The sequence below is a fragment of the Chlamydotis macqueenii genome, chromosome 2 (genome assembly GCF_036417535.1).
Source record: "Chlamydotis macqueenii isolate bChlMac1 chromosome 2, bChlMac1.mat, whole genome shotgun sequence".
Lineage (NCBI taxonomy): Eukaryota > Metazoa > Chordata > Aves > Otidiformes > Otididae > Chlamydotis > Chlamydotis macqueenii.
Genome location: NC_141557.1, coordinates 35,399,059 through 35,423,793, shown reverse-complemented (window position 1 = coordinate 35,423,793; position 24,735 = coordinate 35,399,059). Strand labels below are relative to the sequence as shown.

The window sequence follows — 24,735 nt, the reverse complement described above, 5'->3', positions numbered from 1 at the left end:
TGGGAATACTGAAGGATTAACAAAGCTAGAGTTTTGTTGACTGGATTTGGAGATCTCTCCCTACAGATTAGGTGCATTTGGAGTCTGAAATAAGAGGCTAAAAAGGAAAGCCCCTGCTGTTATAAATACACACTCCAAGGCAAATAAGCCTAGGATTGAGCAACACATGGAGAATTTCTGGGATATCAAGCTGCTTAGGCTAAAACCCCGTAAGAGTTTGGATGAAGTGTATAAGCATGTACAAGTGTGTATATAGTGAGAATACTGCAGAGGACCCTATCCCCAAGGCTGGGGAGTACTGTCTTCAGGTAAGGCAGCTTGCTGGTCCTGCATAAAACAGGGTGTTAATTCTTATTCCTTTTACCCTAGATGGTCTGTAGCCTTCACTACTAATGCTAGCAGGAGGTGTTAGTTTGGCCAAATTATAAAAATTATCTTGTTCTTAAATTTTGTGTTTACTGTTCCTTATTTGTAATTCTCAAATGTTTCTCTAAACAAATAATCTTGTTTGTAAAAAAGTCAGTTCTCACTAATTTTTAAGAAAATTACATAGCTGGATTGATTTATGTTCCTTATTAGAGTAATAACCCATCTGTTATGGGTTTAGGTCAATTCATAAAATTATAAATCTGGGAGAGAAAAGGTCTTGACTCTTTCCCATGCTAAGCATTTATGCATGTTTGAAAGTTCTTGTTTACATTTGTGCAGAGTCATTATTTGGTAGCAAAAAAAGTGGTGTGGAGGAGTAATACTCTTGGTGTTACCACTCCATTGTATCTTTTACTTTTTCTTGTGCAAAGCAGTATAGACCCATGTTCAGCGTCAGCAGAGTTCTTCACGTACACACCTTTTTGTTTATATATGTCTGTCATCCCTGCTGAGTACAATAGTAAAGGTGTTGTGATTTTTTTTTTTTTATTGATTTTTTAAGAATAGAAGTTTTTTTTCGTGGGGGTTTGTCTTGCAAGACCTGTTTGTATGCTTATAACTGCCAGACACCACAGTGAGATTTCAAATGAAGATGTATTAATGTGCATTACAAGCGTATGATTGCTTGCATCATTATCAAATAGATGAAAAATTAGTTCACTGCAGTAGTTTTTATGTGAACTGATCAAAACATCTTCCAATGATTTTTCTAACAATATGTGATTGGAATAACAACTTCACATGTTGTAGAGTTCCATGCTGCAGCCGAGAGGCATGTAAATACAAGCTGCTTATTTGCAAGAAGCTTCCAGATTTGCAATATGATTACTATGGAAACCACACAATGAAAACCGTATAACCATCTGTGTGGTTTGATAGATTCTGCTGCATAGCTGAACTGTTTTTGTTTACTATTATTAAAGTGTTGAATAGAATATATTAACCCACAAACTGGGATTATCCAGTGTGTAAACTAGTACTGTGCAATGACAATGTCTGTGTCAGAGGCTAGAAGACAGTAGAAAACCAATTAATAATGACATTAAATTAGAGTCTAATATAAAAAGGTGGTTAAGTAATGTGTTAGTAGAGGAAGCTGCTAAGTTTATGCATATTTATCATGGAGATACCACATTCCATTGAAGGGAATGCACTGTTCAAGCCAAACTCTTATCCGTTTTATACTCAAGTAGCCTGATATTTTTTTTCCCCTATCCCTTTAAGAAAAAGAAATTGGAAGGAAGAAATCAATGGATTAATGTAAAAAAACCTCAGCCAGCATAGAATTCATTGTTCACTTTTTAAATTGTGTGGATGGTAGAATCACCTGTGATTTGGTGATTATTTTTCTGTTTTTACTTCAGACTGCAAATTAAATAAGTAAATTATTTTCAACAGCTCTCATGGACTTATTGAAAAAACCCTTAACAAATACAGTTAGTTCCCTGTTGCATTGTCACCACAAGAATTTTTCATGTTGTTTGCCATTAGAGCCTCTGAGTACCACAGAGTGTGGAACATAAGCTGTATCTGAAGGGTTCTTTGGATCTACAACTCTGGAAGAGTTCACTGGTTTGATTAGTGTTGGTTAGTGTCATTTTGACATAGTGAGAAGGTGGAGAATAATACTTTTTCACTGCAGTGATAGTGATGGTATGAAGAAGAGATACAGAGGAAACATGGTACTAGATTATTTTAAAGGACTCCTCCTACACATTATCTTAATAATACAGAAGGACTTATATTGTATTTTTTATTTTAATTTTTCATCTTTGGACTGTCTTCCATTTTGCAACACAAACTTTAGTATGTCTCATCTGGCTACAGCCTTACTTCCTGGGGTAATTGAAGTTGCTGTGTTTAAAAGACATCTCCTGCACATAGTTACTGCTTCGGATATGATACCAGAAAACGCTAGAAAGAGATGTTCTTTTTTTTACCAAGCCTAGCCAAGCCTATTACATCTGCTCCACTGTGAACATGATTGCATTAGCAAGCAGCGTGGACCATTTGCACCAGATTCACAAAGCACAAGCTTGTGCTGAGGACCTGATGTTTGCGCTCTGCATGTTTCCAAAGAGGTTTCCGGTGGAATCACTTCAGTCTGGTTCCATGGGCTGAATGCCTATTAGCAACTGGACCGTGTTCAGTGTGCTTCTGGATTGCCTCTTCAGTCTAATTGCACCTGAAAGTTTGTCCTCTCTGTGACGACTCTGTAGTGTAAAACAAAGTGTGATAAGTGGGGATGGTTGGGATCCAAACTGATATGCTAATATGGAAAGCCTTTGTTTGAATTTGGAACCATTTCACTATTCAAAGAACCTTGGCTCAGACATTTTCTCATCTTCAGATATGGATCTGGTGAACTCTTGTGTCTAGGGAATTTTTCAGGAAAGGGAATGCATATATTCTAAATTTTTCCATGAAAACACAATGCAATCTACATGTATTCAACTGTACCTTATGAAAAAAATCTCTTCGAACCTCCTCTGCTGGTTTACTTCAGTTGAAATAACCTCTACTAAAGTGAGTCCTTAGTGTGAGCTAGTCTGATGAGCATGATGGTTGTAGAGGTAAAATCCACAGTACACTAAATTCATGTAGGTCAAAACATTCAGTAACATGTAATATATGTTGGATGAAACTGCATTGGTCTGGGAAAAGGGAGCAATCCTAGAAAATGTGTCTGACAATGGGATAATAGTACTTGTGAATGATGTAGTAGTGGTAGGGAAGCCACAGAATGACAGTGCCTCCTAGTGCTCTGGACAGCACATAGGGAGGTGTTTTTGGCATTTATGCTCCAATTGTGAGTCCTTAAAATAAACGAATGAGTGTACTTGGAAATATGCAGCAAGTGTTATGCCAAGTGGGGGAATACAATTGAATGCAGTAAATAGTTCAGAATGTCTTGTGTTGTACTGCAGCTTCAGATTTTCCCCATTCTATTGTGGGATTTTTTTTTCCTCTTTTCTTGGCTTAAATAATAGTTTACATTCATCTCAACCAGATTTTTAGCTAGTCAAGAGTCAGAGAGCAAAAACTTGTTGGCTTAGTTGGGCAGAATTTCAAAGCTCTTTGTAGAGTGAATCTCATGATGTAATTGTAATATTTGTAGGACTGCATATATAGGTTAGCAGCAATTATGCATACTCATTTCAACAGGTCTACTCTTGTGCTTTAAACATGTGCTTTAATATTTGCAGGAACAGTCTTGTGGATAGATTGAATTTTTACAAGGCTAAAAATCCTTTGAACTGTTGATATAAAATTCACTTTGTCAAAGTAGATAGGCAATTACATAAAAGTTGCACAATAAGGAACATTTTAAAAGCAGAGTTCTGTATCTGTTGTCTGTCATTAATGAAATATCAAAATTAGTTGCTGAAATGTGTGCCTTAAAAAGAAGCATGAGTATCTGTATAAGATGTGATGAGTAGCAAAGCCAAATAGTTTAAATGTATTAAAAATCCAATTCTTGTTTGAGAAGTGAGTTTATCAATATATTGTTTCCTCATTCAGTACAGCAGCTCTGTCATTTTTGATATACTGTAAAGGCCAAGATAAATCTGTTTCTACTTTCTTATGAATCTAAAGAAAGAAGGCAGCTAAAAAAAAATCTCATAGTTTGTTCCCTTTCTTGCCTCATCAACAGAATTGTTGACTGTGAAATGTGAGGAGCAGATCTTGTGTCCCTGTACTAACAGTGGAGTGTGGATTTACTTAAGTGAGGGTGTGGGCATGAGAATTCCCCATCTGTGCTGGACAAGGAGTATGGAGCACATGCAGTGAAATTGCCTGTGGGGATTTCAGACTGATCCAAGCCTGCTAGCCAGAAAACATGCTTCAGAGCTGATGACTGCTAGGCTTTCTCTTTTCTTGTCTCTTAAACTTAGACCAAGTTATTTGATACAGTCTGGCTTGCTTAAAACCACGGTCAGGTGCAGCAGGCAGGAGCACTGAATGCATGGCATCTGTAGTGGCTGTGTTCCCATTGTGCAGGTGTCCAGCTAGTGTGTGTCTCTGACAGTGTTGAAGGTCAGATGTCCTCTGCTTTCTCTGCATACTTCTCTTAAGAACTTCTGAATTCTTGCATGGACTGGGGATACCTTTTCAATCCTCGGTTTACCTTTCTTTATCCTGGCAAGAAATGTACGTAGCAGCATAGGGCTCTCATTCTAATTGTCTCGGAATGACTGAAAAACAGCAGAACTGCAGCTCTATATTACCGTGTTCAAAGTAGAGCGAAAAGGGAAACAGATGTTCACAACTGAGATTTTGAAAGAAAGCTCATGGAGTGTTTGGATGGGTGGGGGAGACCACAGAAATAACAACGCTCCAACTTCGGCACGAATGCAAAACATTCTGGAAATGTAGAGTGTGGCTTTCAGACTGATGTGGGCTGTAATTCCTATCAGCTGAGGTGTCCCTTCAGAGTTTCATCTGCAGTTATGTCTTTTGCAGAAGAACGTGCTCCTTCAAAGACTGAAGTGCCAAGAAAACTGAGCCAGCAGAAAGTTGCCACTATTTCAGGTAATTAAAATCTTTCCTCTTTATTTTGTCTATGCACTTTCTTTTTACCTTCATTTTCTTGTCTCTTGCCTTAGCTGTTTTAAAATAATGTTTTTATAGCTCTTTAAAGCTGTCTTTTTCGCCTGGGTATTTGATGGCAGCAAAACTGCTTAGCACCACTTAGGATGCATGAAAACCACTTGAGAAGGATTTATAAAGTAAGCCAATTTATACAAGGTATTCCTTCCTGAATTACTTTGTAATGACTCAATTAGCTTTCATTTCTGCACAAAGGAGATTTAGTTGCATAAATTAGCTTATCATCATTGAGGAAGTGTCACTGCTAAAGGACAGTTTATAGATACAACATGCAGTTGCTGTCAAACCTATAAGAATGTAATATAGACATTTGTGTATACTTTGTGCTTGAGCAGAACAGACTTCTGCCATTCAGAGACTAACAGGGGACAACAAGTTGCCCAAGGGACTGGCAATGTAGACGTCTCTGAAAAGGTCAACTTGACACAGGCTCTGACAATCGACCCAAAGCTCTGTCTTCTTTGATAAAAATCAGATAAACTTAAGACCACTAATTGATCTGCAGCCTGTTTAAATGTTGGCCATGCATATCTTCATTGCATATGATTACCACAGAAAGCAAATGAATTGGGTAAGAAATGCCAGCGTCCAGTGACAGCAGCATAAAAATTGGAAAAGGACACAAATGCCCAGAAAGGCTGTGAAGGATATTCTCTCAGCTTTAGCTTGGCAAACTGCCCTTATGCTAATTATTTCTGGGACTGGAAAAATAACTGCAAACACCATGTAAAATCACATGGCCAGACAACTTTTCTTGACAGAAAGGTATTTCCAGTTATGCTTAAAAACAAGATATATATGTGCTTCAAGGGCACAGGCCTTTAGATAAACTATTGGTGATCTGACACAGCGAGTAGAGAAGACTTGCTTCTTATCAGACCTTACACCTTTTTGAGATCTGCTGCATTGTAACTGTGACCTGTACTGACATGCAATCTGGCTCTCCTTCCCTCATTGTACATAATACACATAATTCTTTCAGGACTGTCAAGGAAAGGGTGGGCAAGAAGAGTTCCTTTAGGAAGTAGCTCTGCAGTGCTCTTCCTGTTGCAACATGTGGAGAGGAAACAGAGGCCTGGTTTCCTGACCCATACAGGAAAGCAGGAACAGGTTGCTGCGAGGAGTTTTGGGTTACTTTTCTTGGAAAGGAAACAAGAGCCAAGTCATCAAATGCTGTTAGCATTGTGCTCTGCTAAAAACATGTGTAAACCAACATGACTCATTACAGCCTTAATATTTAGTACTCACTTAGACATTGCCGTAATTATAAGAGTGTGTTGCCGTAATGGAGTGTGGAGTCAATCAAATTACAAAGTTGCCAACAGCATTTTTTTTTTTCACTAATGTATCTTCTTGAAGTTCTAAATGGTCATACTTTTTAAGAAATCAAAATCCTAGCACTTTCATTTCTGAAAAGTTTCAACTGCTATGAGAATAGCCTTATCCATCTTACTAGTATTTGTGTAATGTCTTCGAAAATACCATAACAGTTTTCCCCAGATACCAGATTCATTTCAAGCAATAATTTTCTGATCTGATCTTACTTAATTAACTATTTAACACTGGAAATTTGTTTGACTTTTAGGGCTGAGTTGACATGAGTACTTCTGATAGGCATCACATCATAAATATCTAACCTGACTCAAGAATATTTCATGGTTTTCCACACAAACAGCGCATACATTCTTAAATTTAATTTATTATCTAGCTTTACTGAACCTGAATTTCATAGAAAATATTCTGCAAATTGTCTGTGATGCAAAAACCCTTCCTTTTTTTCCTGTTCTTTTCTTGCCCTAACTTATCTCTACTTCAATTAATGTGGAGACTTGAATTCTTTTTATTTCGTCAGTCTGGATGCTGACTGTTGCTGCTGGATAGCTTTACACTAATTGCTAGTGACCTAATTATTTTAAAATACCAAACCATTGAAGAGTTTCAGTTATATAATATGGCTTGCTGTGTCTTTTTTGCTGCCACTATCTACCCATTATAATTTCCACAATCACTGTTTCAGTAAGTGTCATGTTCTGTGCTGTCTCACTATAAATACCTTGATTTTAGAGTAACTAAGGAACAGCAGGAGAAGGGAAGTGAGAAAGAATATATTGAATAGATTGGGTTAGATTAGAGGTTGAGTCCAAATAAATATGCTACAATTATTTTGCCCTTATTTCATAATTTTTCTGGCATGTGGGAAAAAGAGCAAGTAAGTAAGTAACAGGCATCCTTTGCAGTTTAGGGCATCATCAGAACTAACAAACAACTGTGTTCTTTAACAGGGTATGTCTCACTGGGGTGTTGAGACTCAGCACTGTAGAATCTGAATCACTTGTGTAAGGCAGAGTCATTCTTGTAGCGTTAATTTTAAATTTCATTTGTGTCTTCGTCTTTAAGCCTTCAGTATGGTAAATATTGAGCCCATCATCACCAAAAGGGGTTATAGTAATTTTCCAAAAGTTCACCTCTTTCAGATATTGTTAAATAGCCCAGACTAGTACTCTTCAAATCTAATACTATGAACTTCAGAAGAATCTGATCAAGAGTCAAGGAATATGAATCAGAATGGCAAGCTGTTTAATATACTGGGCAGTGGACCACAGTGGCGAAAGTAAAACATACTCATCCTTCGTTCCACAAGCAAAGCATAGAAAGTTGATAGATCTGCTAGCTCTAAGTCACTATGGTAGCAGGGTTTGTGAACGTAGATGACATCAATGTTAAAATGGAAGATTGGTGGAAATCAGGCACAGTTGCATTCATTCTAATGTTTTAAGTAGTGCATTTTCATACTTGGGCTGTAATTCTGGTTTTTGTTTTGGTCAGTTTAGTTTTCTGCCAGGTTTGTGCTCAGAAATGGCAAGTGCCAAAATTAGCATACGGGAGAGGGCAGGAGTGGAACAGCCTGCAGTTAGAACAGTTTAGGCTGGAAAGGGACAGCACACTTAAATCCCGCTGAAATATGTACTCTTAATCTGTTTTTCCAGGTTTTGCTTTTTCTGTCTATGGAGACTGTTAGAATATTCTTATAATTTTTTTTTCCCCTTTGAGTAATCTGTGGGCATTCTTAAGTTTTAAATAGTCTGCAATATTTGAAGCGCATGCTTGAGTAATATACCTGTCAGATTTTTTTTTACCAGAACTGTTCACCTTTCTTTCTTCGAGCATATATTGTCAGGTGCCAGTATTTTTCAGTGAAATACGTAGACTGAGCCTGCTGTCAGGAAGGCTGGCAACTGTTGCTGTTTGATCTGTCAAATAAACTCTGAAGTGTTTTCATCAATATATTGGACAAAAGTATCTGTTGTTCCTATTGCTGTTACTGGAAAAACAGAGATGACAAAAGAAAACTACAAGAAAGTCTTTGTGGAAGAGTTTTGGAAACTCTTGGATAGGTGTTTATCCAGATAGCTGTCCTAGAATGAAATAAATATTTCCTGGAGAAACAACCTATCCAAAATCCTGCTCAGCCATTTCTTGTAATAACAAACTGCTTTCTACTTTCTGCTACACATTTTTTAAATCATGTCTTATTCATATTTGTGGCCTAAGTGACCATGCCTTCGAATATGACAGACTTTAGTTTAGCAATTATGTCATCTTAGTATTTTTAAGGCACACAACTTTTCACAGTGTGTAAGAATAGAGTGTAATTGTGACAGAGTAATGCCAGCAAATCAATACATTTTGAATTTAAACTCTAATGGGCGCATAAATTCTTGATGCTAAATCCACTAGCTGTTTTCACGTATTACATGTGTTTAAGAAACTCCACATAATTTCATTACTGTATAAACACCAAATTCCTTTACTCAGGTCTCCTGGTTTTGTTTTATTCAGTTTTTCAGAGGCAATGAAATGACATTTGGCTGAGTCCTCTCCAAAGAGGGGCTGAAGTAAGAAAGAACAGGCTTGTGTTTTATAGAGGTTTTTGCAGTTTTTTGTGAAGCACTATGAATAATTTTATGAAGCATTTTGTCCTTTAGATGTATAGATTCTGAAGTTAAATTTACAGTTGGCTTTTATGCGTGTGTAGTTGCACTTAGGGAATTTGGAGAAACTTGTGCTGGTGGATATGAGAGGGGATTTCAAATTTGAAATTAATGCTTGTTGGAAGACCAGCACAAGTTGTTCCCAAACTTACACTGGCACTTTCTCTTCCTGTTTTTTATTTCTGTGCTCCTGGTATACTGCTGTATGGTTTTTTTTTCCAATAAATGTGACTTTCTGATTTAAATAGATCTATCATATATGTTAAATTCACATATGGGGGCACAGAACCATGGTTAGTCTTCGGGCAACACCTTCACTGCAGCATTAAGCTTATTTTAAAATTAATCTTTTCCAGTGTTGCTGTGTTATTAGTTGATTTGCTTTCCTAATTTAAAGTTTAATTAAATGCTTGTGATGAACTTCTATGGAGAGATGTGTCTCACCTGCTGTGGGATCTCTTCTATTGCTGATGTTCCCCATGTAACTCCCATTAGTGTTAACAGGAGTTATTTCAGGCACATAAAGGCAAGAACAGTTCTCAAAGTGATAAAGATCGGTGTGAAAAGTCATGATTCATTTCAAGGCAATTCTGAAGAAGAAAAAGTCCTGATTAATGTATTTTAAACCAAATCAAAGAAAGATTTGAAAGGTGAGATATATATACTGAAATAGCTCTGTCAGTTTTTTCTCGTGTGGGCTTACATAATCTTTTAATAGAGAGGTGAGAACTGTGATCAGTATTGTATAAAAAGACTGAGGAGAGATTCTGATTTAATATTTATAACAAATTAATTTGGTGTTAACCTGTGTTACTGTTTATAATTGTCTAATGCTAGATTTGTGAATAATGAGCTGACAAATATGAAGGGCCAAAATTTGGAGGTGCAACACTTCAAACTGATTCTGCCTCCCTCTTGAAATTATTCTAGTCTCCTATTTCTGAATGATCTGGAATTTTTGTATATGTATGTATTGCTGCTTTTGGTGTGCTGACAGAAGAATTTGTACGCTGGTAGTCAGAACGCCCCCTAGTGCTATAGAGCAAGTGGCAGCTACTAATCACCAGTTTATGGAAAATTAAATGGTGACTTAACTTGCACAGCAGCTTTAAATTCATGGTTGTGAATATTTAGCCTTATGACACTATTGCCATGAAAACAACCTAGCACAGTACACAGACTGAAATTGATAAATAGAAAACAAGCTCTTCTTGCTCATACAGAGAGTATTAAAATTAAAATCTAAGTATTTGTCAAAATAGGGGAAAAACACAAGTTAAATATTGCTATATTTCTTTATAGGGTGACACTTTTCTCTCATATGATACTTGATATTTTAGCAGGATTTTTTCAGTAATAAAGTGAACCAATCATGATTAAATTGTAAACTATAAATAATGGTGTAGAGTGCTAACGACATGCAAATGTAACCGGTATATGTTGGAATAACCAGCAAGCCTGCTGTTCAGGGATCATATAACAAAACTAAGATGACAGCCTTGATCCAGCCAGTTCAGTGATATTTATGTTATCAGAACCAGGGGATAGCTTTCTAGTGATGTAAATTATTAGTACATATACATTCTGTCTGGTTAGTGTATACATAATGTAACTGGTCATCTTAGTGGTATTGCTTACATTCTTTTTGCATTAACTCATCACACTCCATTCTCATGGAATTAAAAACAGGAAATAGTTTGCAGTGTAACAGAAGCACCCAGTGTATTTAACCGTGTGTAAGCGCTGTGTTTCAATAGATGTGCTCTGTATTGTAAGTGTATGACAAAGCATTTATTACTGTGTTATTGCCGTATTACAGAGCAAAGAGTGCTAAATAATCAATCAGTTAATGGTCTGTATGGCAGCTTGAACACAGCACATCCATTGTGCTTATGCTGTTAGAAGGATGAGTTTATGACTGTAGTGGAGTTGCATGTTTAGCCAGAGCTTAATGTCCTAAACTGGAGCTGACACAAATATTTTTAAAATGCAGCTTCAGCAACAGTTTCCAAGTTCTCCAATATTTCAGAAGTAACAATCAAGGATTACCTCAAAGGTTTTCAGAGAAGTTATTTAGTTTTGTTGGAACAGGAGAGGGAGGGGGGTCGCATCACAAAATACTTTGGCTTCCTTTCAGAGATTATTACTAATTATATTCAAGTAATTTTATCAGTTTCAAGTTGAGATGCAAATATGGCTTGCTGGAAATATATTAGTAGACAAAAACTAGCAGCTTTAAGTTGCAGCTGGAAAATGCTTTGAAAACCTGTAGCTACATGTCTTTAAGTGATATAACTTACCAGTGAAGGGCTTGCACATTAAACTTGTTTTCCACTTGCTTTTGTGGTATGAATGAGCTGTTTCTACAAAGAGGAGTAAGAAGTGTGCACTAATAAATTGCTTTGTAGTATCTGGAGATTTAAAGAGTAACTGTAGTCCCTCAATCTTTATCCTTTTGTAATTAGATGCTATTTTCTTCGCAGATGGCAAAAATACCGATTATGCCAATTTCTATCAAGGTTTGTGGGACTGCACAGGAGATGTACCCGATGAGTTGACATTTAAACGTGGTGACGTTATCTACATTCTCAGCAAGGTACAGTGTGCTACTGGGGCTAAACAGTTGTAAAAAGAGAGCTGTGGCAGAAGGACACATTCCCACAGTTTTGTGGGAGGAAACTGGCACTCCCTTTCAGATCCTTTGTTTGCAATCAGATATTCACTGCAATTAATTATTTTGTCAAATGAACTATAATCACATTTAAAACATAGCTGTGTAACAGGAATTAACTTAAAAGCATGTTTATTTACTTGTTCAATCTTGGCTACCATTGGTTAACTGATTTAACGGGAGACAATGTGCTTTCTGCTTGTAAAAGTTAACCTTGTAGAATTTTAAACTACCTTGTATGTTATACTACTTGTTTCCTGTTTCATATTCCTGACTGTGCTTATTCTGACTTTTTGGGCATCTTGTTACAGAAGAGGGTTTGTTTTTCTGAACTATGCTTTCATCATTGTATGTATATTGTAATTGTTCTGACAGCTCAGATTCCAAATTTGTTTGCTCTGACAGATTTGAGAAATTTTTAATTTACTACTTTCCTGTTTGCAAAGCAAATGAGAAATAGAATTCGTCTCATCTAAAGTGATGATAAGCAGTATAAGCATGAAATTTTATTCTACTTTAATGTTGGTTAATTTTCTTATTTTTCCTTAACCTGTCCCCCATCCCACCCCCCTCTGCCTCCTGTCCCAAGCTCTCTCCTGAAGTATATATATCTCATGGTCCATTGAAGTCTACTTCTAAACAATTAATCAAAGGAAATTTCTCTTTTCCCCACCTGTTAGAAAAAAGCTGAGCTTTTAAAGTTCTCATTGAAAAAAAAAACCTTTAAAAATATATGTAGTATATATATCTCAGATGTAATTGCCATTTGGTATAATTAATGCCAAAGACATTGTAGGTCATTAAAATATACAAGTAGGTGCATGAAAGCTACAGGCATCTGTTTGCCTTAGTTTCAAACTCTTCAGTTTTGTCACAATTGCTTTAAATCTTCCGTGATACTTTTAACTGCAATGTTTCCAGATAATAAATGCGGCAGCTTTTGTTTAAATAAATTTAAGATTTATGGATAGAAAGATAGTCCTATATAAAAATGTAGAAGATATATTACTAATGGTAATGTGACCATGTATGTCTTTTGAGGTATTTCATTGTCACTTAAACTAATAACTGAATTGCATTACTAAAGGCAGGATAACATTCTTGGATTGGGCAGACTTTCAAGCAGTTATAAAGCACTGAAGAATAGTACTAATTTAAAACAACCACTTCTTCCCCCTATCCCCCCCCTAAAAAAGCCCGTGAACAAACGGATTCCACCATACCAGTTTGGCCTGTTTGTGGGTTGTGCTTTTCTGGTACAGTGCGGGGACTAATAAAATCTTAATCCTCAGCTTGTAGGTGTAAAAATAATTTGAAACTCCTTCCCCAAAAGAGTGAGAAATTTTAATTAAAAAAAAAATGAAGCAGAATAGAAAAACAGTAACTTAAGGTGTCCTCTGTATATCAGCTGTCTTATGGTCATGCCGTGATTAATCCATAAGTGGCCCTTGAAACAGGCCCACTGCTGCGCCAGATATATAGAACCCCTCTCTTTGGAAATGATTTCTACTTCAAAATACAGCCCAGAAAATTCAGCCTTGTTTCGCTTAAAGATTGTTACAGCTTCTTCAGAACAAATGAGTGTTGGCCACTACTGTCAGCTCTGAATTTAGGGTCCTTGGAGGGGAAAGTGCTGGGGAATTATCCATCTTAACCCTCCACTTGGTTCAGTTTCAAGGTCTGATCATTTACGAGCTGATTGTCTGGAAAGTGAAAATATAACCAAAGGAAAAGTGAACCTAACTGCGCTGAAGTGGGTCAACACTTTTCTTCAAAAAATATTTCCTAATCCACTCCATTGATACTTGGATTTTGTGGCAGTCGGCAGGGATCCTTGGCAATTTTTTTATTTTTTCACACCATCTAGTGGTTGAAAGTGAGAGATGCGGGTGCTGACAGGTGGTGATGTGTATGGATCCAAAATGGTGTCATAAATTCAGCTTCAGCTTGAACCTAGCTATGGCTTTATTGCCTTTCTATCATATGTCAGCCAGGTATGAACATTACTCTTGAAAATCGCATTTTGCTGATAAGGAAGTAAGTACGCCTGTAGCAGTATTGTAGTAGGAAGGGTGAGGTATTAACAAAATATCGAGCAGTGAGGCATTAACAAAATATTGAGCGTAGTTGTGCAACATGTAATAGTTCTTTGTTTTACAATGAAATATAAATGGCATAGCTTGCTCTGACAAACGTGATAAGATAGATATTGGTCTCTCCCAGCAACAGCTGTGCCAAAGCAATGTATTTTTACTTGCTTTTCACATACCTTTGTAGAAATTAGTAGAAAGTGACTATTTTGTTTCCAAGATATGAGACAATTAGTACAACAGAAGTAATTATGAAACAGTTTAGCAAATTTGAGTATTGATATAATTTAAATAAAGCAAGAAGAGCAATATGTTACGTGTGAATTTTGAGGTGAATGCCTTTTAGAGGAATGAACAAGGCTTCAGTTTGGCAAGTTTACTTCCTGAAATAGCTAAGCATTAGGCAGACAAATCCTCCACAATTTGCTTTAAATTGAGCATCAAAATTCAGTGTTATTGCAGTGAGCATCATTTGTGTGCTTGTACTCTGATAATACAAATACCTATACCCAACTAGTGTAATTACTGTAGAAAAGCATGTTTTCCTTGTTTTAAAGGTGCATTCGAAAACTATTGTAGCTATTATCTAAATATTTATGTCTGGTGTGGCGTTTGTGTGGCAGCAGTCCTATAGACTCTTACAAAAAAAAAAACCAAAACTTTTTTCTAGTTTTTTCTGTCTTTGAGAGTTTCTTTCAAAAGCTGACTTTCTAATCTGAGCAGAATTAACAGAAGTGTTGCAATAGTACTTGTTAACTTTATTTAAAAATAGTTAACTTTTCAGATTAATTGATCAATGTCTCTACAGATAAACTCATACTCATAATTTTAATTCAAGTGGCTTTTATAACTTATGGTATGAATCATGTGAACTTTCAGAAAACTATATACCCCTCTCTCACTATGCAATAAAAAACATTTTATAGCTCTACTGATAGAGGGACTCATTAATAAGAGTTCTTAGTTAATACTGACTTCTTAGTTAATATTGACTATTAGCAATGCAATACGTGGGCGTTCTGTTTTCTAAAAGGATAATTGCTCTTAACTCCTGCTCATTTATGGGCTTGCCTTTGCTTTCAAGCCCATATGATAAATGGGGAAACAAATCATGACATAACAATCCTTTTAATAAATCTTCCATAGCTCTTACTCCAGAAATCAATTTCCAGAAACAAAGACAACAATAGGGAGGTAGCCCTATTTTATTTTATTTTTTAAGTTTGATATGCACAATTTATGCAAGTGCAACACTTGCAGTATTTGTGCATTTGCTTTAGGTGCATATTTTGTGTTGCGAAACTTGATAGTTTCATCAGCCAAATGCAAGTAGTAATGGAAATTTACTTAGATATTAGCAGGCACCTGCTTAGTACAATTAGTGACATTTCTTAGCTTTTAAGCTAATTTAATTCCTGTCTCATTTATGTTTATATTTGCGTTAAAACAACAAATAATACTTGAAAATCAGAAATTATATCTCAAACTGGAAATATCCTTCCCTGTTGTTATTTCAGTACATGCCAATGCAATATAATGCTGCTCACTCTGGTATTTATGATTCATGGAAATCTCATCCATGACTTAATCCTTTGCTCTAGAATTTTCCATGAAAGTTAACTTGGTATCTATATTACCCTTTATTCAGTGGTTGTACATTTCCAGTGTGGTGGATTTTTGTTCCTTCAATACAACAGTCTGTTAAAATATTCACATCTCAACCTGTATTTTTTTTCTTACTGAAAAGACAAAGAAATCTCCATAGCTCAGACTGCTGCTTATGAAATAAAGTACAACTTCACAGTGCAGCTGTTTCATGGTCAGCATGAGCATTTTGTACATTGTCTGTATAATCTTCATAAAATGTATTTATTCAGTATTTTTTTTCAAAAAGATGTGAAAGGCATACTAAAATCCTGAGTGTTTTTTTTTTTTTTGTCAAGCTATTTTCTGACTGATCATACTGAGATGTGTATTTAATAGTAATTTCTCTTTCCATGACCATACTCCTTATGTCTACCTTAGCAAACAGGGAGCACCAATAGGAGCAGATTTGCAGCGTGAAACACGTAGTGCTGAAGTCCCAGCACCCACACTGTGCGTTTTCAAAGGCGTTTGGTGTCCAAAGAGGTCTAGCCTAATTTTGTGGAATGAGAACGTGTGAGTGGTTGGAGCACATTCAAATGCGTCTTTCAGTTTAGTTTAATCTGAAAGAAATGTAGCGTGTGTTCTCTGAGACTGACGGCCTTGCAAAGTGGGCGAGCCAAGGTGGGGCAGGTGGGCGCGTTGAAAGACTCACTTCAGTGGGATGCTTCTGATCGAAACTAAAATGCAGTACTAAGTTGTGCATTTCCTTCTTCTGGCTTGTTTAGGTATATTCCTTACAGGAGAAAAAAAAAAAAAAAAAAAGATACACGGCTAAATGTAAGATAAAGCAAAGGCCTTTATATGGAAGATTAGTTAAGATAGACTAATAAAAAGTGACTCTAGCTCTGTTGAAAAAAACCTTGACATTGTGTAATCTATTGGAAAATAAAACGTCCCTTCTATTGTTCCAGGGTGTTTTCAGGGGCCAGTTTTGATTTAGCATTCAGTCTGCTTACCCTGATTTATATTGGAACTCTTTAATTGGTGTCTATTTTGTCTCATGTCATTGCAGGAAATAAAAGCTAATAATGCAACCATACAATAAATCTGAGGCTTATATTTTTAAAGGTGACCATTTTATTGCTGTCTTAAAACAACTCCACTACCTGTGAAGAAGTCTCATTCAGTTATCTAAAACATTTATCATTTTCTGCTTTTTAGAGAAAATGCTGTTCTGTGCCAAAAATGCTCCCTGGTTGGTAGTGTATCATTCAGCAATTACACCAAAGGAAGTTCTAAATTTTTTTAGCTAGTCTGAATCTTCTGGATGAATTAGAGGTGTTTTAAAATATTATCTTGCCAAAATTGCCCCCCAGGATATTCTTTTAAAAAAAAAAAAATTCTCACTGCTTCCTGCACATCTTTAGCTTGAGTAGGAGAGGCTGTGTATTTTAAACACAAACAAGACTATAGATACATTTTGCTTTTCAGTTTTAAAGTTTTCAGATCTTTAGCCCATAAGTTGATATTACTTATAGTGCCACTGGAAGACAGCTGGAGAAAGATCTTGAATTCACACATTTCAATTGTGTTTTTTTAAAATACAACTCCATTGCTTTCTTCAGGGCATTGAAATACAATGATGATTTTCAGCAACTTTTTTTTTTTTTTAAAAAACCAAAACAAATAAAAAACCCTAATCCAGAAAGACAAAAGCCATACCATATGTATTGAACAATAGGGACTAATTGCACATGGACCAGATGTTCTCAACTTTTGCTGAAGTCAGTAGAAGTTAATATGGTGCAAAGCATCTGGAGAGCCTCATTTAGGCAGAGGATCTGTTCTAAAGGTAGAGACTGTTTTGAAAATCCTCTTGCATATGAAAATTTTCTTTTCTTGCATGTCAAAATTCTCTTCTATATAGTACAAAAATTCTGGATGTAAAAGATATTAGTAAAAACCAGATAGCATATTTCTACTGTGTTTTTCCCAAGTGCAAAACTTGTATGGTCAGTGTCTCATGGAGTCATAGGTACATACACATCAGTGCAGTGAAATTGGTAGGATGGGGACAAGGAGAAGCATCTGCTCACAGTGTGTTCAGTTGAGAGCATTTAAGGAGTCTGTAAACCTTGACGGGGTATTTTTGCGCTGCTATCGTAGCGTGCTATGTTTTGCTAGCATGTGAAATGTTAAGTCATAGCCTGTTCCTTGCTGCCTTGTGAAATTACTTCACTTTGGTTAATAAATTTCTGCTGAGGGAAAAAAAAAATCCACTCCTACAGTGAAAACATAGAAGCAGCTCAGAAAGCATTTGGTAATTTATTAAGGTTGTTCTTTTGTATTATTTGGCATAATATATTCCACTGCCCTGGTGCTTGTCTTCCAGGGGTTGCGGTGGCCCCTTTCTCCCCCCCGCCCCTGGTATTGCAAATGTGCTCCCAGTCACATGGCAGAGCTGCGGCCGCACACTTGTGCATTCTCCTCATTGCAGGGCGGCTGGATCTGGCCCTGCCCCCCTCTCCTATCCCTCTATTTGCCTTGGAGCAATTCATTTTGCAGTTATTGAATTTCTTTGGAGAGTTATTTTCATACAGCGAGCATCACAGCACCTCTGGATCTTGATAGCATTTCTACATAAGGAGAAAGAAGCTTTGTGTTAGTAATTACCTAACATTGTCAGGAGCTGACTGCAGGCCTCTTTCTAGTGATAACAGAATAACCACATAATGTAGCTTTATAGCACATGATTAATAGAAAATAATTACACATCCTACAAAGGGATGCAATATTTCTTATAAATTGACTACAATGGTTTCCTGTAGATTAAAGGACTCTTCATTATTTTATCAGTCCTTCTGAAGTAGAGTCGCTTGCCTATGCTATCAGTGATGTTAAGAGCAGAATGCAGTGAGGGATACCAGATGGTGAAACCAGTGATACCTGAGATCCGAAGCTGATGCTTGGAAAAGCGCCGTGCTTCCCAACTATGAAGAATTCGTATGAAACTCCTAGCTGTATTCATATCCTTCTGCATATTAATCATTATTTCCCACAAATGTGGGCTTTAGACTTTTATTCTACACATTTTTAACAGCAGTAATAGACATATGGACCTCACAAGAGCAGTGTGTTAATTAAATTATATTGCTATGAAGGAGTTTATAATTGATAATGTTGATAGAAACAATACATCACTTTGGATTTCATATGTGACTTCAAGAAAGGACTAGGGGAGACTGCTTATCTGCCTGACTAGTAAGCACTCTTTTGTGGTACTGAGGACAGAAGGGAGTGGTTAGGAGTTTGTCTGTACTTTAATCAGTTTTAAAGGGAGTGTTATCTAATTATTCTAAAATCTGAGGTTACAGTTTTATATTCTGGGTAGCCAGGTATCTGCATTGTATTTTTGTTCAGACTTCTATAGACTGCGGAGAGTTTAATTGGGATTCATGTTGCTCTTGAGACCCACACAAAGAACAGTAATGTAAAGTAAAAGCTTCTGTGTTGCAATCTTGTCTGTATGGTATAATGGTTGCAGTGAATCCTTAAATTAGTTTACTAGTCTGTTACATCAACATTCATTTCATCTTTGCACTTAGCGTCATGCCAGAGCAGTAAGTGGTGTATTAGAAAGCAGCAAAACCCAGAAAGTTTTCCAAACAGCAGCAGGCTTTTAATTTTAATTTGAGGTATCTGAATTGTTTCTTTAAAAACAATTATTTCTAAGTTCATGTAGTGTTGTTAAGTGGAACATTTTCAATGGGTAATGTAGTCCACAGGCTTTTGCTATGCCATTTGTCATATGCAATTTAATGACCGCTTAAATAAGCCACTTCCCTCATTTCATGTATTGTTTGTTTTTTTGGCTGATGTCTAGCAAAACTTGCTTAATCACTCTTGTCAGTCACTTCATGAGTTCCATGTACCAGCTTAAACTCTTTTGTTGCTTTCTCTTGGAGAGATTTATTGGTGAGATTCCAGTAGTATATGTGAGTCCTGTTCCATTCAGCAATTTCCCACTTCAGTCTAGAAATCCAGTTTGTATATTTAACCAGTGTATTGTGAGATAAAACATAGATTTATTTATTTATTTATTTTAAAACAGACTGATCTGCAACATTATAAACCTCAGCGCCAGGGTTTTATTTAGCCTTTAAGGATTTGGGGTGTAACATATCCCCCCATGGGAAAGGTTATGAGCAGTTCTTAACTTCTGTGGAGAGCAGCTTCAGGTTCAGATCAGGTTCAGATACCTCTAGACTTTCAGACCAGACCCATCCCAGCAGTGTGTTCTGCAGTGGAAGGTGGAAGAAGGTGGAATGATTTTTGTGGCTTTCTAGTTTGTGTGTTCATTTCATAAATGAAGGTTTTCCTACTGCTTTTTATGTGGATTTTCTTTAAGTCACACTTACTGCAGTGTTTTATGAGTTGTAGGATAGAATCTTTTAAATCACTAGTTCACTATGAAAAGAAGGAAGAAAACGTTTACTTTAAGACTGGTGTTCAGCCTTCCACAATAAGAAAATAAAAAAGTCAGTATGTGCCTGCATGCAAGTGTGTTTTAAAAAAGAAAAAAAAGAAGAGGAAAAAAAAAAGCCTGGGCCTACATGAAAGTCGGCCATCAACAGGGCTTCGTCGCAGTTAAGCACAGGGAGAGCTGAGTATACTAAGCATCTCATAGGACCCTAGAGAACTCTCGACCAGGCCAAATGTGCCAGCAGCAAATCATTATAGCTTAGGCTCTAATGAAACTCCATTAACCCTTAAGCTCCACTAGACTATAACCAAAAAACTTTATCTACAGTCAAAATAATAGCTTATAGTGTCATCTCAGTAGGACCATTAATTCAAAATCCTACAGCCCTTTGCTGTTCTCGTCAGAAGAGCAGCGTAGCAGGAAGCAGATGTTGCTTATCAGAGATATCTGTGTATTTTGTATTTACCATGTTTGTTCCAAAGTAATTTCTATCTTACTAATCATTCCATTTTGAATGGAGTCTCTGTTTTAATAATGCTTCGTTTGTAACTCAATATATGTGTGTGTGCAATTTCAGCTGTTACAATTTATTGAACTGCTGTTAGGATTGATCTTAAAATATTTACCTCATAGGAAAAAAATTAAATTTGGATCCCACAATACTCTTACTTGGTATTGCTTTTGGAAGATATTATTTCTTTAAACTATTATAATTCATTTTGTTTCATATTTATCTCACTAAGCCTAAACAAATTTCCAACAAAAGTACATTAGTCATCTGTCAGACATATGAGATCTGCCGTAGAATTTTCTGCAACCCTAAAGCAATAGTAGGCTGTCCGTAGAAAGAGATTATGTATTAGATATATAGTGTTCCCTTCACATTTGAGTGAAGCAGTATTTAAAATAAGTTGATAATAACTTTCTTGGAGTTTAGCCTTGCGATACTGAAAATATCCCAGTTGATTCTTATATGTCAACATTGTGCTGTTAGACTTTATTTACAACGATAAGGTTTTTATATTTGTGATGAGTAGAGGATGGAGAGGTTGGTTAATTTTTAGTAGGTGTTATAGAGAAGCGTGGCCATAATTAAGAATTTTTCCTGAGTATGCCTGGCTATTTTAAAATTTAACTTCTATCTTTGCCTAACTCTGCATGTGAATGCCTCTAAGAAAAAGATATAATGTTTTAATTTTCAGTTGAAATGATTATAACTGTATATAAGAGAAAGCATCCACAAGGAGTTGCATACAAAACTCTATTGCATTTATATCAGACTAAAGGTTAATATTGCATATTGTTTTCAATTAGGAGTACAATAGATTTGGCTGGTGGGTAGGAGAAATGAAGGGAACCATTGGCTTGGTGCCTAAAGCCTACATAATGGAGATGTATGATATTTGAGAGGCCTGGGTAAGTACATTTTAATCCAATCTTCTGTAATGGCTTATATGTTCCCTTGTTCTCTGTTTCATAAGTATTTCTTTCCTGGAACCTTTGTAGGAGTCCTGTTAACATAAAGATTATGGCAAAATATATTGAAGACTCAATTAAAGCCCTTTTTTTTCTGGGATTCTGTATGAAATATTAAAGTACAATGTACAAAAGATGATGTATTTTATAACTATGTTCCTTTTCCAGATTTATTTTGTAAAATAAAATTGGTGTGCTTTCTAGTTAGTTTTGTTACTTTAGTAAAATATATGTACCTGTCTGTGCAGCAAACTGTGGAAGGGGGATAGATGTTTGGACTGGGTTTGATATGCATATTTGAGGTTTTTTGATTAATGATGAATTTTCAACTTCCCTCTTCCTAATCAGGAGAAATCTGCACTTGAAATCAAGACTGGCGTGCAGCTGCAGTTTCCAGACCTGGCCTCTGAAAGAAGAAGATTCTGCCGAACATCTTTTGTGGTTTCAGTGAATGTAGTCAGATCGTGGCCTTGTGTATATTAAACATTAAAAATGGTAATTGATCACAATTTTGCGGAAATGTTGTTCCTAGCCACTTTTTATAGAATTGTAATGCTAGGAAATTAAATAGATGGAAATTAACATATAGGATGCAAGCAACCAAATAGCGCCTGTTGCTCTTTTCTTAAGCACATTAGCTGTACTCTGTATAGCTCTATATAGCTTTGTGTACTTTCATGGAATTTGACTGTTTTCCTGTTCCTCAGATTTAGAAAAATTAAGCTGAACTTCAAAAGTAGAAAAATATGACTCAGTTCATGTGTGCATTAACCTTTTAGTGCTCGCTGTACATTTTATGCCATTTCCTAGGAAAATCAAGGGAAATTTATGTCTTCAGGTTATTCTGCTTCAAAATGTTTTTGTATTATGTTTTAGCCAATGATTTATTTTTCTCATGTATTTAGCATTATTTTTAATTAATATTTTGTTACCACAAAATGAAGGGTTGGATCTTTTGCTGAATTTTTTCCATGGTAGGGTGAAATATTTCATCTGTACCTTACAGATACTTGCACGGAGTCAAATCCGGATACCTTGTTGGTATGTGGAATTTCTGATACAAGTTGTGCAACAGACCACTTCAGCTCTATGTGGGTTAATAACAGCTACCTGCAGTTGTGGCGTCAAATCCAGAACTTTGTGGATTTTACGTTGAAATGCAAAAAAGCACACTAAAATACTCTCACTTGTGGACAAGGGGTTGGGCAAGTCAGAGTTAATACTTTAAATCCTTGTGTTTTGGAGATGTGCTTTACTATTAGTATGCAAGATCAACTTTCTTGTATCCTCCCACACACTTGATTTGTGAGACCCTTAATCTGCCAAAGGGGCAGGTCAAGCCAGCCTGCGAATTGCTGAGCCTGTGCAGGTCCCCTTGTAGTTGCTTGTGCTGTTTACGCTTCAGGCAGGCCCTGGAAGCACTCTGGGTTAAAAGGTAACTCGGAATGAGATCCTTTCAGTAAACTAAGATGTTGTGCTTTGTATTAGCTAATGTATGATACTTGATGGTACACTGGGTTCTGCTGGGAGTCAAACAGGGTACAGAGTTTTGTTGTAATTTTTTAAAAAAGAGAGAGACATTGAAATGGATTCTGTATGTTATCAGTGAAGCACTAAAATGATAGATTATAAGTCTTAAGATCTTGTACAACTTTAATTTATCAAGTGTACTTGTGGATTGTATACAGAATGTGAAGTGTTAATATCGCGCCTATAAAAGCTCCTTCTCTCTTGTTAACATGGCAGCGTCATAAATCTGCCCACCGAAATGTCTTTTAAGTAATTACAGAATTCCGAATTCCACCACTACCTATCCCCCCCTTCTCGTTGAGATGAAGTGCACACTCGTGAAAACTTGGTTTAGGACAGGAACAGCGCGGGGACGCCAGTGCGGGAGCCCCGTGGAAGGGAAGGCGCTGCGCTGCCCCTGCGCTGCGCTGCCCCTGCGCTGCGCTGCCCCTGCGCTGCGCTGCCCCTGCGCTGCGCTGCCCCTGCGCTGCGCTGCCCCTGCGCTGCGCTGCCCCTGCGCTGCGCTGCCCCTGCGCTGCGCTGCCCCTGCGCTGCGCGCTCGCGGCGGTAGGTGGCAGCAAATTTTCATCGCAGGGGAGGAGGCCGAGCCCCGTCCCCTGCCCCCCTTCCCTGCGCCGGTGCTGCCGTTCTTCCAGGAGAGGGAGTCCTTCCCCAACCGATGGGTCGCAGAGCCTGCCCGGCGCTTGCTCTCCTGGGTGGTGGCACCAAGAGAAATGAAGTGTCTTTTGTCTGTAGTTCTCCCTTAGGGCTTCCCCCCTCTTAGTACATTTTGGGGGTGTGTGTGTGTGTGTAAACAAACTGCCTGAAAATTCAAAATGTGAAAGATGTCCTGAAATGCACTTGAAGTGTCTTGGAATAAACCAGCACTGGACCGCGGATGAATTGTTTACGTTAAATCTGTGCAAATACCATAACCTTTTTTGGATGAGAAAATCGCTATTAATACAACTTAAACAAAACTCAATGATAGAAAATGCTAATTGCTTAATTTTCTTTGTTTACTTAGGTTGCACTTGCCTTTCCGTGAACAGTAAGATAGCTAATTTTTAAAAAGGTGATTGCAAGTCATATTTTGTACGGCGTTTTACTTGATTATTTGCTCTGTTCTGGATTTGTACTATACTGCCATTAGATCTTACAATAATGTTCTACTCTGCAAATTTTTAAGGTTCAAATAAAGTTTAATTGTTTGCAAACTGTTATGATGCTAATAATTCAACAGCCTGCTGTGTTACTAATGAAATTACTTTGTTATGATTAATTTGGAAAATAGTGTGTTGATTGTAGTAATTAAGCACAACAAGGTGAAGTAAATGATTCTAATGCCATCTGGCCTCCAGACTGAATGAAGAAATGAAATGGGGCTGTCATTTGAATTTATTCAGAGAAGTAAGGGTAATACAAATGCTTTTTATAGCAGAGGCACCCAGATATAGTCATGCCACTCGGTAGTATTTTTTCATGTGCTTTTATATACAGACAACTGGTTCACATATTCTTCCAGCATCTAGTTAGGATATGCCTCTTTGTGCATACTGCCACTAATTACGTGTACTGGTGGTCATGTGTGTGCCCATTCTTCCACCAGAGAGATCTATGGATAAGATTTAGAGAAGTGATGTGCATCAGTTTACCTTTTGCTCCTCTATTAATGATAAAAACTTTCTGTGACTGGAATTAAGCTGAATGTGAATGCCAATTAAGATTTCATTCTATATTCAAAGCCAAATGCATGAACTGTTCCTTTTGGCTCTACAGTCTGGGTATGACACAGCATTAGAAGGAGTGTAAAGAATAACCCTTTAGAACCTGATCCAAAGTCTGTTGAAACTGAGAAGCTATTGAATTCGCTTGCTTCTGGATCAG

General features: G+C 36.9%; 1 protein-coding gene across 1 annotated transcript in view; it reads left to right on the top strand.

Annotated features, from left to right (window-relative positions):
- Positions 1-24,083, top strand: part of SKAP2 (src kinase associated phosphoprotein 2) — a 121,636-nt gene extending 97,553 nt beyond the window's left edge. The window contains exons 10-13 of the mRNA XM_086742564.1: positions 4,894-4,962; positions 11,516-11,628; positions 21,178-21,279; positions 21,688-24,083. Coding sequence (XP_086598690.1) covers positions 4,894-4,962; positions 11,516-11,628; positions 21,178-21,270 — 275 coding nt within the window. The 3' untranslated portion in view covers positions 21,271-21,279; positions 21,688-24,083. The remainder of the gene's footprint in view (positions 1-4,893; positions 4,963-11,515; positions 11,629-21,177; positions 21,280-21,687) is intronic.
- Positions 24,084-24,735: the final 652 nt, after the last annotated feature.